The sequence below is a fragment of the Palaemon carinicauda genome, chromosome 15 (genome assembly GCF_036898095.1).
Source record: "Palaemon carinicauda isolate YSFRI2023 chromosome 15, ASM3689809v2, whole genome shotgun sequence".
NCBI classification, from domain to species: domain Eukaryota; kingdom Metazoa; phylum Arthropoda; class Malacostraca; order Decapoda; family Palaemonidae; genus Palaemon; species Palaemon carinicauda.
Genome location: NC_090739.1, coordinates 116,923,112 through 116,936,796, shown reverse-complemented (window position 1 = coordinate 116,936,796; position 13,685 = coordinate 116,923,112). Strand labels below are relative to the sequence as shown.

General features: G+C 37.4%; 1 protein-coding gene across 1 annotated transcript in view; it reads right to left on the bottom strand.

Annotated features, from left to right (window-relative positions):
- LOC137654359 (uncharacterized) overlaps nucleotides 1-13,685 on the bottom strand; it is a 33,000-nt gene that overhangs the window by 18,658 nt on the left and 657 nt on the right. Inside the window, exons 1-7 of the mRNA XM_068387968.1 lie at nucleotides 13,332-13,685; nucleotides 11,698-11,827; nucleotides 6,829-7,040; nucleotides 6,104-6,217; nucleotides 3,837-4,061; nucleotides 3,081-3,310; nucleotides 1,935-2,091 (exon numbers count right to left, since the gene is read on the bottom strand). The exon at nucleotides 13,332-13,685 is cut by the window's right edge and continues 657 nt beyond it. Of these exons, the coding sequence (XP_068244069.1) occupies nucleotides 1,935-2,091; nucleotides 3,081-3,310; nucleotides 3,837-4,061; nucleotides 6,104-6,217; nucleotides 6,829-7,040; nucleotides 11,698-11,827; nucleotides 13,332-13,524 (1,261 nt within the window). The 5' untranslated portion in view covers nucleotides 13,525-13,685. The remainder of the gene's footprint in view (nucleotides 1-1,934; nucleotides 2,092-3,080; nucleotides 3,311-3,836; nucleotides 4,062-6,103; nucleotides 6,218-6,828; nucleotides 7,041-11,697; nucleotides 11,828-13,331) is intronic.

Here is a 13,685-nt window from a genome sequence, read left to right as displayed (position 1 = left end):
TTCCACTACCTCGTCCTCCAGGTGGTCCCAGGATCCCATCTCCAAAGTCCCCTCGCCGTATGCGTGTGCCCTATCTAAGGCACCCTGCCAGGGATCCGGAGATCACCTCTCCTGGCAGTCCTATCTCCCTTCCGAGGGAGTTCTGCGCTGCCCCTCTTCTCTTCGGCTCCGCTGAAGAGTGGTCCCAGGACACAGAGCCATAAGAGCGAGACCTAGAAGGACGGTGCCCCGTTGCATGGTCCACTGGTCCTCCCCAGCATGGACGGTCCTTGAAGACCGGGGGAGGATCGATGGCACCGTCTGACGGATAAAAATCCTCCCAAGCGATTTGGGGAATAGGGTTCGTAGCTCTCCTCCCCGGAGAAGGATCCCTTAGTGGTGACCTGAAAGGTGTCCTCGAGGTGCCTGAAAAGGCCTATTGTTCCCATGAGGACAGATCGGCTATGTTGGGCCGCTGAATGGAGGATAAAGTTTCCACCCTGTGGGCGGAGAGAGGCTCCTCTACCTGCGGAGGGGTCGAGTAGCCGGTCACTGGCAGCGGATAAATGGCCATAAGGTTGCGCTGGGCAGAGGGTTGGCGGTTCTGGAAGCCTAACGAACCTGTAGGTTCTTGCCCTTCCATCGGCGGATGAGTGGATTGGCCCACGTGGTTATTACGAGGGACCTCTAAGCGGGAATAAGGGGTCATCCGATCAACGAGCTACACAACCTTGGAGCAGGCGCTTACATTTCGACATAACTGCCTTTAAGATCCCAACAACCTTCTCTTCGGACTTCCCACCGACAGGAAGGTCAAGAAGATGGTTTCGCTTCCCGTTTTGAAAGGAGAACGACTCCTGGGCCCGGGGGCCGAAATACGAGTACCTCTTTCTGACCCAGAGGGAACTACCTCAGTTACTGTGGGTAACACAGGGGACAGAGAGGGACACACGGATGAACAGACCGAAGAAGGACAAAAAACACTGCCCTTCCTCGAGGGCGACTTGTCCCTCTTGGCCTTCTTCTTCTTGTTCGTGGTCATCTTGGCCCATTGGGCATTGGTCCAGCCAACACACTCATCACACGTGTCGGTCCCAGAACACACACGGCCCCGACACCAAGTACACAACATGTGGGGATCGACTTCCATGTGGGACAAAAAAATGCACACAGCTTACCAGTAACACCTGAGCACCGACGTTGCACTCTCACAGATTCCATGATGGAGATCAAGAACCAAGATATCCAATGAGAAACGCACTAAGAGCAGGAAAAATTCTGACGAACGCAAGTGAGACGCGGACATGTGTATCTCAATGCGGCCAGAAAAATAATGGCTAATGGTGATCTGAGAAGGTCAATTGAAGTGTCACCCTAGGGCATTCTGGGAAACAAGAGAGGTCAGGTTTGCACAAGTAAGAAGGGAGGTTCAGGGTGGCCTGTTGGGGGGTGGGGAATTATGGCCGGATAGAAGACGATAAGAGTAAACTCCTAATTATTTGGGACATGGTAATTGTTCGTGTGGGAATAAACAACAATTGGTGTTTTATATAAAAAAATACAAGAATAAAATAATAAAAAAAAACAATATTTGGCAATATCAAAATATAAGAAAAGGTTTGATCTCTTCAAATGAAGTATGCGGAACTTCATAAAAAAAACTCGTGAAAATATCACAATACAAGCTAATTCGATAATGGGAATACATGAAATCACTTACGAGCTACAGAGCAAAAAACAAAGTTATATATGAAACTAATGCAATAACATAATTGGAATATACAAACAACAGAAATAAATTGTATCAAATGATAAAAAAAAAAAATACTTTCAAGTTACCTATCAACAAAAACTATCCCAATCTTCGTCAGTAGAATTGAAAATATGTAAAACCGGAATAGTTGATCTACTTATTCTGAAAGGAAGAAAAGGCGTGATTAAATGACGTCACTTACGAGCTATTCTTAAGAGGACCGCATTAGAGTGTCCATCGCCCTCGCTGTTGGAAGCCAGGCAGGTGTAAAGGCCGCCATCGTTTCGAGTGACAGGTGTGATGACCAGCGAGGAGTTGTCCCTCCTCCAGCGCCTCCCGCCGACGCCTACCACCCTCCCCTGCGGAAGAAATTAGGAGTTGATTTCCTGCTAAGGTTCTCTAATGACCTCTTCCACTATCTGAAGCATTGTATTAAATTTCAATGCTTGTTTGTTGATTTCACTTTTCTTTCTATTTTCACTTTTTTGTCTTGTATGTATACAAGATGACTAATTTATATTCATGCGAATTTTTTTAGAGGTTCTCTGATATGTGTAAAAATAGTTTTATGATAGTCAATAATGACATTTATTCAAACTAAAATTTATCGATTAGAAAAAAAAATGACAACTATTTAATGAGAAATATAATCATGGTAACGCATACAGTAAAAGTAATTGCCTTAAAAGCATAGTATCCAGACTTTAAATCTTACAATGGGATGAGAAATATAGTGTTAACAAAAAGGAAAATTAATTCTATTCTAAATGTGAAGCTATGAGCATTGGCACTTTAAAGAGGTATCCAGTTAAATCACTTGAAAATAAGAGAAGGGGATGTTTGAAGAAAAGGTATAAATAGAAAGTAATTAAACAGAATAAAAAAAGTCTCCCTAAAAATTTTACTTTCCTTATCATTATTAACTGTAGTAGTAGTAGTAGTAGTAGTAGTAGTAGTAGTAGTAGTTGGTGAATATTTTATTAATTGAGTATAGACTACGCATGTTTAAGTGACTTTATAAAAAGACATATACTCTAATTTTGAAAGAAAAAAAAATATATTGTGAAATAGAATAGTAATTATAAGCATGGAAATTACTTAAAAGAAATAAATCTTTGCTACAATATAAACAACATGAGGCCCTTTGCATCAATAGGCGTAGGAAATGTTGATGATGAAAATATAAAGTAGAGGAAACTCTAAGTTACGTTAAGAGGGATTCAAGTAATTATGGGAATAGAAACCATAATCATGAAAAAAAAAAAAAAAAAAAAAAAAAAAAAAAACGATGCAAATTAAGTAGATAAAAAGAATCCTAAAATAGGTGAATGGAAATGAAAGTACTCACATTTTGCAGCCAGGTGACATTATAGGCTGGGGGATCAGCACTGACCGAACAGATGAATGTGACCCTGGATCCTTCATTGACCTCCCACCCTCCCCCGCCAGATGACCCCCCTTTACCCCCCTCTGCAGATCCTCCTCCCCTTCCTCCTCCTCCTCTTCCTCCTGCCCCTCCTCTGGTATTTGGAGAGTCTATGGTGTTTCCCTCCACCCAAAGCTTTACATCCGGTACACCTGATGTCGGGAGAAAACAAACACCGAGAATCAGAAAGGGGAAATGGAGCCAGACCTTAGGGAATATAAGTTTTGTGCTGTTTCAGGGAGAGAGAGAGAGAGAGAGAGAGAGAGAGAGAGAGAGAGAGAGAGAGAGAGAGAGACCACATTCAGTCGCCAGAGTGGATAGAGAGAGACTGACAGACAGATAGAAACCATAGGTATATTTGCCACTGTAGAACCATAAATGTATTAAATATTAAGACTACATATTTCAAATAAGAAGCTTTCATTATTGTTGGAGAGAGAGAGGTCAAATTCAGTGACCAAAGTAAGAGAGATGAAGATAAAGAGAGACTGACAGACACTGATAGAAAGCCTTGGTATATTTGCCACTGCAGAACCATAAATGTATTAAATATTAAGACTGCATATTTCATTTAGAAGTTTTCATTATTGCTGGAGAGAGAGAGAGAGAGAGAGAGAGAGAGAGAGAGAGAGAGAGAGAGAGAGAGAGAGAGAGAGAGATTAGATTTCTTCCACTTACGAAACATGGCTATAGAAGTTGAAACGTCTGTAATATTGGCAGCAATATTTGCTTGCAACGGGTTGCTGGTGGTCAGCCTGCAGGTCAAACGCATTCTGTGGTGCCGATGTTGCAAGTTTTCCAACTTGAGTATATTGATTGCAAGGCCGCTTGAGGTCTCTTGCCACGTCCTGTCAATCTCTATTCCGTCCAGAAGCCACACCAAGCTCTCCACGCTAGAGGGACCTGAAGAAACACAATTGTTTCTTTAACGAAGGAAAACTTTGACGTCACTTGCAAATGGAAATTCAATACTACTAAGCACCACGACTAAGCTAAAGAAATTATCATCATCATCATCATCATCATCATTATTATTATTATTATTATTATTATTATTATTATTATTATTATTATTATTATAACAACAACAACTACAACAGCAACAACAACAACAACAACAACAACAACAATAATAATAATAATAATAATGATAATAACAATAATAATAATAATAATAATAATAATAATAATAATAATAATGGATTATTTAATTTCAAACAAGTTCGAAGGATTTGGCTTTAAAACGGATATTGGATGGAATTCTCGCATCACTTTTTAAAAGTTGGGACCTAATTCATAAAGCCCGGTTATCATTGAAATTATTAACATCGTATACATTCCTGGTAAGATACAGAATAATAAATAGGAGCCCAATGATCAAAAATATTTTGGAGATACTGAATTGAACTAACATAAAACTGAAAAAGGTAACTTTAAATACGAATCTTAGATGTATAATGCATGTTAGGAGCTCTTGCACTAGCAGTAGACTTATTAAATTTGGCTTTATGGATGCACAGACTCTGCCTTCCGAAGCAGTCTGTCCGACAAATCACTCAAAAACAGATTGGAAGTAGTAAGTTTATCGGGAAAGAATTAGAGGAAAAGGACAACCACAGAGAAGAAGAAGGACTTCCTAAATGTAAATAAGACTGTTGGTTTGAATGTTCTAAAGGCCGCTCATGAATGGCAAAGGCAAGAGACAATGCCTAGAGACTGACCATATACATAAAATCAGCGGCCAAGCCCCCTCTCCACCCAAGCTAGGACCAAAGTGGGTTGCAGCGACCAGGAGGAAAAGAAAAAAAAAAAGAAAAAAAAATATCGAGTTTGAGCGAGACTCGAACTCGAGTTCACCAGTCAGGGACGTTACCACATCGGCCACCACAACCCATTTGCAATAAGTAAAACTGCCGTTTACCAGCAAGACCTTTACCCTACGTATTAAGTGTAGTATGGTGTAGAAGAGAACAAGAAGCCTTGTACGGACTTCTAGTCTCTACCAACAGGGAAAAGATTTCGAGAAGCAATTGATTAAGAAAAGTAGCTTTCAATTTTATCAAAGAAAAAAAAAACGACGTAGTTAATTGAACAAGGGATAAACTGTTAGGATAAGACATCTGCAAATAAAAATAGAATTTCCTTCAATAGTAAAAATATATCATATGTCAAACAGATTTAAGTAGAATTCTCCTGAAAACACAAATGATGAAAGAGTTTATTTAGAAGTGTTTATTAAAGTAAGATGCAGAATCACTAGGATAATACTCTTAGTATAAAGGAAGTTTAATTAAGAAACCAGTTTGAAAAATCTTATAACAAGAATGATTAATCAAGGATTAGTGAGGATAATCTCTGACCATTACACTGAGACATAAGGAAACAATTGCATAAAATTGTCTAAATTGAAAGAAAAATTACGAGGAATAATATTTGCAGTAGAACAAAGGGGCTGAACATAGGCCGGTTCCTAAAGCAAGAAAAAAGTAATCGAAACTTTAGACATAGTGCAATTTAAGTTATCGAAAGAAGCTTAAGGATTAATAGTATATTTTTCCTATTAGGATGAGAGTGTTCTCACGGAAAAAAAACAATGTAAGGGACTTTATAAGCATAGCATATAGGTACAGTAGGTTGTATTAGAGGAAGGCAAATATTAAATATTAGAGGCTATATTTTTGTGCGGGGTGGGGTGAGGATTGTCATTTATACAATATAATTTTCCAACTGCCATTTATGCAATCATAAGAATAAATAGCATACGTGTACACGTTACTTCCATCACTAAGAAAGTCTGTGAGTATACAAGGTCCCTCGGAAATGGTTACAAACAACATAAAGCTCAGCTGCATATCCTTGAGATGTTTAAAGGCGTATAGTAGACTCAAAATTAGACACAAATTATTAAATTCACAGTAGACACAGATCAGATGAGCTAAACATACCGTGATCCGCTTTGCACTGAAGACTGAGACTCGACTTCTCATTAAATGGACCCACTTTTCTTCCTCCCAACTGATTTCCTGCTGTGTCTACGATAACCACTCTGGATACACGTGCTGCAATTCAAGAAATCTTCAGTGATGAATAATATACCAAGGTTTCCTTTTATTCCATAAATATTATTTCTTCAAAATAATACATAAGCAAAGAGAAAGAATATTTAGCAGTTCTAGTCTGCTACCAGTATAATCTAGAATCACTATCTTTATTTTAATAATAATAATAATAATAATAATAATAATAATAATAATAATAATAATAATAATAATAATAATAATAATAATAACAACAACAACAACAATAATAACAATAATAATAAGTTTTATTGAAAGTAATTGCTGCCTCAGGGGGCGTTAATTTGTAAAAAACTTTCTATATTGCTCTTATTATCTTTTTCCCTTCATTACTGCATAGTAAGAATATTAGAAAAGGTTCATTACAAAATTAACGTCACTGAAGCAGCAATTACTTTCAGTAAAACTTGTTTAAAAGAGGGTCTACTCCTAAAATACAACAACAAAAACCACAATAATAATAATAATAATAATAATAATAATAATAATAATAATAATAATAATAATAATAATAATAATAATAATAATAATAACTTTAACCGTTTTATTAATATTTACAAAACCAAACCGAAAATGAGCCTAGATCACCGAACCTGTGACAGTCAAAAGGAGCCTTTGGGTCCAGGTCGGAGAGAGCCGGAAGTGAACACGACACCGATACTCGGCCATGTCCTCCACCATGACGTTTTGGATGACCAGGGACGTCCCAGCATCCTCCAGCCACATCCTGTGAGATTCTCTCTCTCTGCCACTCCTGCTGCGACTGTGTTTACTCCCCATATCGATGTCTGCTCGTGCGTCGTGGCTGAGAAATAATATAGAAGATGCATTTAATTTGTACTTGATTTTCACCAACAATAATTTCTCTCTCTCTCTCTCTCTCTCTCTCTCTCTCTCTCTCTCTCTCTCTCTCTCTCTCTCTCTCTCTCTCTCTCTCTCTCTCATCGGATGTAGTGAACAGTAAAGCCAGGTTGACACCTTTGCACTATTTTGTTGCGACGTGATGCGACATGGGGTCGTGCCACCTCGCAAAACACCTCGCGCTAGCTCGTGACCAGACGTCGCTAGAAAATTGTAAAATGTCACGACGTCGCCAGGTTTTTTAAACATGTTTAAATTTTGTCGTGGCATTGTGCGAGGTGGATGACCTCGCGCCACCTCCCAAGATAGATTTAGCGACGTCGTACACACACCTCGTAGGATGTCGCCAATGTTCGTGCCATTTCCTGCCACCTCGCGCCAGCCACGATGCCTTGCGACCTTTTGGGAAGTGTGTTCACACCTTCTGGCGAGCAGCTGCGCACAGCCGACAATGTCTGGCGAGGTCGTCCGAGATGATGACGTTTTGGACGTTGAATGGTTTGAGCGTGGGCAGGCCTGAAATACTGAGCGCTGATTGGTTGATAGCGGTGCGTGGGTGGCATATAAAAGGTCGCTTGGCCAAACACCAATTCTATGGGCTGCAAGTGTGCAAGAGCCCGTGCCTGGCTGTAAGGCCAGGCAATCTCAGTAAAAAAAAAAGCATCAATCATTCATAGTCCGGCACATGCATAAATACTACTACTACCTCTACAATGCCTCGCCAGACCTCCAAGCTGTCCAAGGAGTCCCAACAGTCCCCGCATCAAAATGCAACCACTCCCACCACAAACCAATCTTAGTATGAAATGACAAATGAAAAACTTGAAATCAAGTTAAATTTATTAACAAAACATTTCTTGCCAAGTCGATGAAAAGAAGTAAATTGAAATAAACAAAGAATAGCAAACACTCTAGATATACATTTGAAAAATTACAAAATTGAAATGTACAATGAAAATAACCTTATTGAAATGTAAAATTTAAAGCACAAAGCGTTATTATAAAAGGAATGTTTAATAAATAGCATTACCAAACATATATAAAGAAATCTTAGTTTGTAATGAAAAACGAAAAACTCGAAAACACATTTTACATTTATTAACAAAATCTATTTTGCTAAGTCGATGATATGCAGTGATAAGCAGTAAATTGTAAAATACACAGTAGTAAGAACTTTAAATATACAATTAAAATCACAAGGTGAAAATGCTCAATGAAAATCACTTTTACTATGTTGAAATGTACAATGAAAATGACAAAGTTTTATTATAAAAGGATTGTTTAATAAATAGCATTACCAAACATATAAATAGAAATCTTAATCTGAAATGAAAAATGAAAAATTTGAAACACACTATACATTTATTAACAAAATCATAAGTCAATGATAAGCAGTAAATTGAATTAAAAAGGGAATAGCAAAACTTTAGGTATACAATTAAAATCCCAAAGTTGAAATAAGCAATATAAAATTAAGACTTGATACATTTTAATTCAGAAAAAAGACCTATTATATACATTTGAGGCATCTATTGTGTTGGTCGTCCTCTGGGATAGACAAGTCTCTCTTGCCAAGGTACTGCTCCTCTTCTGAAGAGTAGTAGTAGGCCAGGTAATCTCGGACTGCCTTTGATTGTCTTGAGTAGTTTGATCCCTTTCGACGCATTAGTTGTTCCATGATATTCGGTTCCTTCCTCTAGGTTCCAGGCAGCATGATGTGTTGTGTATCTTCGTGGTCGACGTCATTGGGAGCAAAGAGACAGTGGTCGAGTATGAGATTGTGCAAGATACATCCACACATGGTTATCAGCTGCACTACTTTAGGTTCATGTTGTATGGTAGTGCCGAAGATTCGGAATCTCATTTGCAGAATACCGAATGCGTTCTCCACCACACGATGAGCGCGAGACAACCTGTAGCTGTAGATCTTCTCATGGTGAGCCTGGCATGTGTGGGAGTATGGTTTCATCAGCGTTGTCTTGAGGGAGAAGGCGTCATCTGCTATATGTGGAAGGGGATTGGAGTCTCATCATTCGGCAGAATGCTGTACTCAGGAAATCCCACTCAGTTTTGCTCGATGGCATGATGAAGGTTACACTTGCTCCATGTTGATCCATCACCAGTACCTACTTCAGCCCCTACGTCGACGTACAGGAACTTGTACTTTGCATCTGATAAGGCCATGAGTATTATGCTGTGAAATTTCTTGTAGTTATAGTATAGTGCTTCTCCTTTCCTGGGTTTCTTTATAGGGACATGCTCTCCATCAAGGGCCCCACCACAATTATGGTAGTTCCACTTATTTGCGAATACTTCGGCGACCGTCTTCCACCCCTCAGGAGTTTTGGGGCACTTCATGCGGAGGGTGACAGCCAACTTTAATCCCACTGTTAGAGTATCTCTCATTCTCGTCTGTTTCTTGGTGAGCATTGGAGAAATGCGGTCAACCATCTCCGCAAACAATTCAGGTTCAATTCAGACGAAGTTCTTGTACCTCGTAGGGACTTTTCGGTGTAGTTCTTGTAGCATTTGATCATAATCTCCATGTATGGATCTCCTCGTCAGCCATTTCCGGCACCACGTCGTTCTTCTTGCTCTTCTTCTTCTTTCTTGTACTTTAAGTGCTTCCTCTGGTCGTTCTTTGGGATAGTTCTCGAGGATATAGGCAGCAGTTTCAACAAGAATACAGTCAATCAGGTTGTCTGCCTCCCGTCTTGTGTAGTACTCTTGATCCATCTTCTATCGAGGTCAGTAAAGTAGTGACTTCCAAAGGCATTGAGCACTATATATATATACACCTGGTAGCTTGGGAACTTTTTATGTGACACTTCGTGACACTTGAAGGTACCTCATAAATCTCGTGGCACCTCGCAGGTACCTCGTGACACTGTGTAAGATACCTTACAACACTGCGTCATTACGTCGCAAAAGCTTGTAAACACCTCGCCTCACCTCGTGGCACTGCGCAAGACATCGCAAAACAACCTCGTGACATGTCGCAAGACCTCATTGACAAAAAATGGGTGTTTTCACCTACGAGGTGGGACGACCCCACGCCGCAACACGTCACAACCAAAATGTATTAACCTGGCTTAACATGGTACACAAATTCAAGCTCATAAAAATTCTTAAAACACACTAATTTGCTCTACCCAACAGCAAATGAAGTCTCCATGGATGAACTAAATTGTCTTTGAGACATCCAAAATCTTTTAAACTGTTTTAAACTAAATTAAAGGTTTAGATTTTCTTCAAGTAAACAATTTGGTTATAAAATCAATTTTCCAGCTTAGCTTAAATTAATATCATGTTAAAATTATAATTGTCTCTGTTGCACATCTCTCAGGTGTGAAAGCTGTTATTTAAGGAAATAAAAATACTTCTCGAAGATGGGATTGCATTTACCTTAAATGAAATATTCTAAATTAACGTAAATCCCATTGTAAGGATAATCTTTACAAAGCAAGTGTCAGGTTATTGTGTTAAAATGAGTTACTGAAAGTTCAGCATCTAATTAAACTTTCTTTTAAAGTATTTCTAACGACATAATTTTTACAGCAACCTACATTGGGTTTTAACTTTTGATTCCTATTACTAGGAATATTTCAAAGAAATTTCAAAAGAAACAAGGTGTGTAGAGATAATGCATAACACCTAAAATCAGATTTAGTCTTTCTTCCCTAAATATTGTTCAAGAAAATAAAAACAACAATTACTTGGGAAAATTATTCTCCCTAAAGACACGTCACAAACAAACATGTATGTACTCGGATATTCTAAACGATCTTAAATGAAATATTAGGCTTATCCACTGTAGTTTCCTATTCAAGTAATCATATTAATCGTTACATATATACTGTTAGAACTTTGAGTTTATATCAAAGGATGCTATTTAATTAATAAGATAAACATAGGCAACACCCAAAGTTACTGTTAAAAAAAAATTCCGTTACACTTTGCAATCTTCATGAATACATTTGCATTTCTTAATTTCATAATTCTGACAATCCTTTACATTCAGATCTTCCCGGACAGTTCCACCTTGTTCGTAATACTAGGTATGCAGTTAATTCTAATAGTCAGGCCTTCTCCATAATGAGGCTCAATACCACACAGTATTCTAGAAGTTTTATTCCGACTGTGGTCAAGATATGGCGTGATCTTCTTAATCGGGTAGTTGAATCGTTGAAACTTTAAAATTCCAAACTTGCAGCAAATGTTTTTATGTTGAATAGGGTGACATAAGTTTCTTTATATAGTTTAAATAAGAAAGATCTGCTTTAATGTTGTTACTGTTCTTGAAATACTTTATTTTAATTGATCATTACTTTTCATTTAGTTTACTTATTTCCTTTGCTCATCATGCTATTTTTCCCTGTTGGAGCTCTTGGGCTTACAGCATCCTGCTTTTCCAACTAGGGTTGCAGCTTAGCTTGTAGTAGTAGTAATAATAATAATAATAATAATAATAATAATAATAATAATAATAATAATAATAATAATAATTAAGACTTAAAGTTATATTTCTTAAAGGTTCTCCCGAGAAAAATTATGCACACAATTCATTCATTTATAAGAAATGCACATCGGTCTACTGTTACCTTAAAAAAGGTCTGGATGTATGGTTGAGATACCACAGGACCAGACTCACTGTGTCGTCCTCTGGTTTGGGATGTCTGCACGGCAGTCGGGCAGTGTCACCTAACGCGACAGTCACTGATACCAGAGGACCTTCAAAAAGAATTACATATTCATTAAAAAGATTATTACACTCCAAGCAGAAGGATTTGCTTTACTAAAATAAGCATTTGCATCATAAGTTGAAACTAAATATAAACAACTGATATCAGATACAAGACAAAATTAGTTTCTAAAGAGTAAAAGAGGCGTTAAGATGAAATTTACATTACATAAAGAGTTGTCTTCATCTCGTAGTCAACTATCTCTACAGTACTCACTAACACAGTGAAGACTTTTCCCTATATCCCGTGACCTGACATGTAAGATTTCAGCAATTATGTGCAGGCTGGTTCATTATTATAGTAAAGAACTTAATCCGGAAAGTTTGGAAGCTTATATGAAAGAATTCTACAACTATTTTTATGAAGGCTAAATGGCTAAATGAAGAATTAAAAGAAAATGTAGTGCGTTTTGATGTCATTCATACATGCATTATACTGTAAGTAATTCATAACCTCATTTTTACCGAATAGATATGATATATATTAGGGCTGATATTTGAAGAGTATTTCTGCTTAATGATGAATACTATAATTGAAGAGAGGTCATTCTTCTTTAAACAACAACAAAATCTTTTAAAAGTAAAATCTAAAGAAATCACTTAGCTAATCCATACTTTAATGACACAAAGACGTTAAAACGTCCCTCAAAAACACAGACAAATAAATATATATATATATATATATATATATATATATATATATATATATATATATATATATATATATATATATATATGTATATATATATATATATATATATATATATATATATATATATATATATATATATATATATATATATAAAGATAACTGATTTATTTCCACCTATGCTAACATCACAAAATGAAAAATTCTAAAGTTCTTCAATCAAAATTCAAGATTTCCAATAAAATTAAGGTCATTCAAAGTAAGTTATGTAATGAAATATCATTTCCTTGCAGGAGGCTAGAAAATTAAAATGAACTTATTTCAATCTAATAAGATAATACAATTTCAACCATCACTGTAGATAAGGTAATTTGAATAGTGAAGTGAAAATCTTTTCAATCACATTAAGTCATTTTCAATTATATCAAATAAAAAAAAAATAACTTGGATCACCCATAACAAAGAACATGAGGTGTTAAGTAAAGATGCTAAACAAGGAAATAAAATTGATTGAACAGTTTTCACACCAAACAAGATAAAAAAAACTTCACTTATGTGAGTCGAGTGGCATATTTAACTTCACTCTTCATTAAACATAATTACAAAATGTCAATCATCCACTTAATATTAAATAATAAAGCTCTATCCATCAGCACAACACGAAATAATAAAATTTCATTCATTTATACCAAACAGAACAAAACTTCATCCATCTACCAGAAACTTCTGCCCGGTCAGTTTCACCAACCCACATAAAAGAGAACAAAACTTTACTCATCCACGTTAAAACGGGAAAACAGAACTTCCTTAATCTATCCCAAACAAGAGAACAGAACTTAACTCACCCACATCGAGACCAGGAACTTCAGCCACGATGTTCGTCCTGACGCTGGCGGGCGTGGAGGGAGACGCCGAAGGAGGAGGGTCAGACGAGAAGGAAACCGCCCTTTTCCACCCGACGCACACTGTAAGCACCAGCCACGTCCTCAGGATCCCCCACCATCCCCAACACCACCATCCCCAACAGCGCCACCTCATCAAAACCACACTCGATCCCTTTGGGGAACCTACACGATGTTTTCTTGGGATGGGACAACCAGAGCCTTTGTCAAAGGCTTTCTTCAGCCATTTTTGGTCCTTGAGATATATCTGTTGTTTTATTTTCTATTTTCCATAAAGAAACACATTTTATTGTTTTT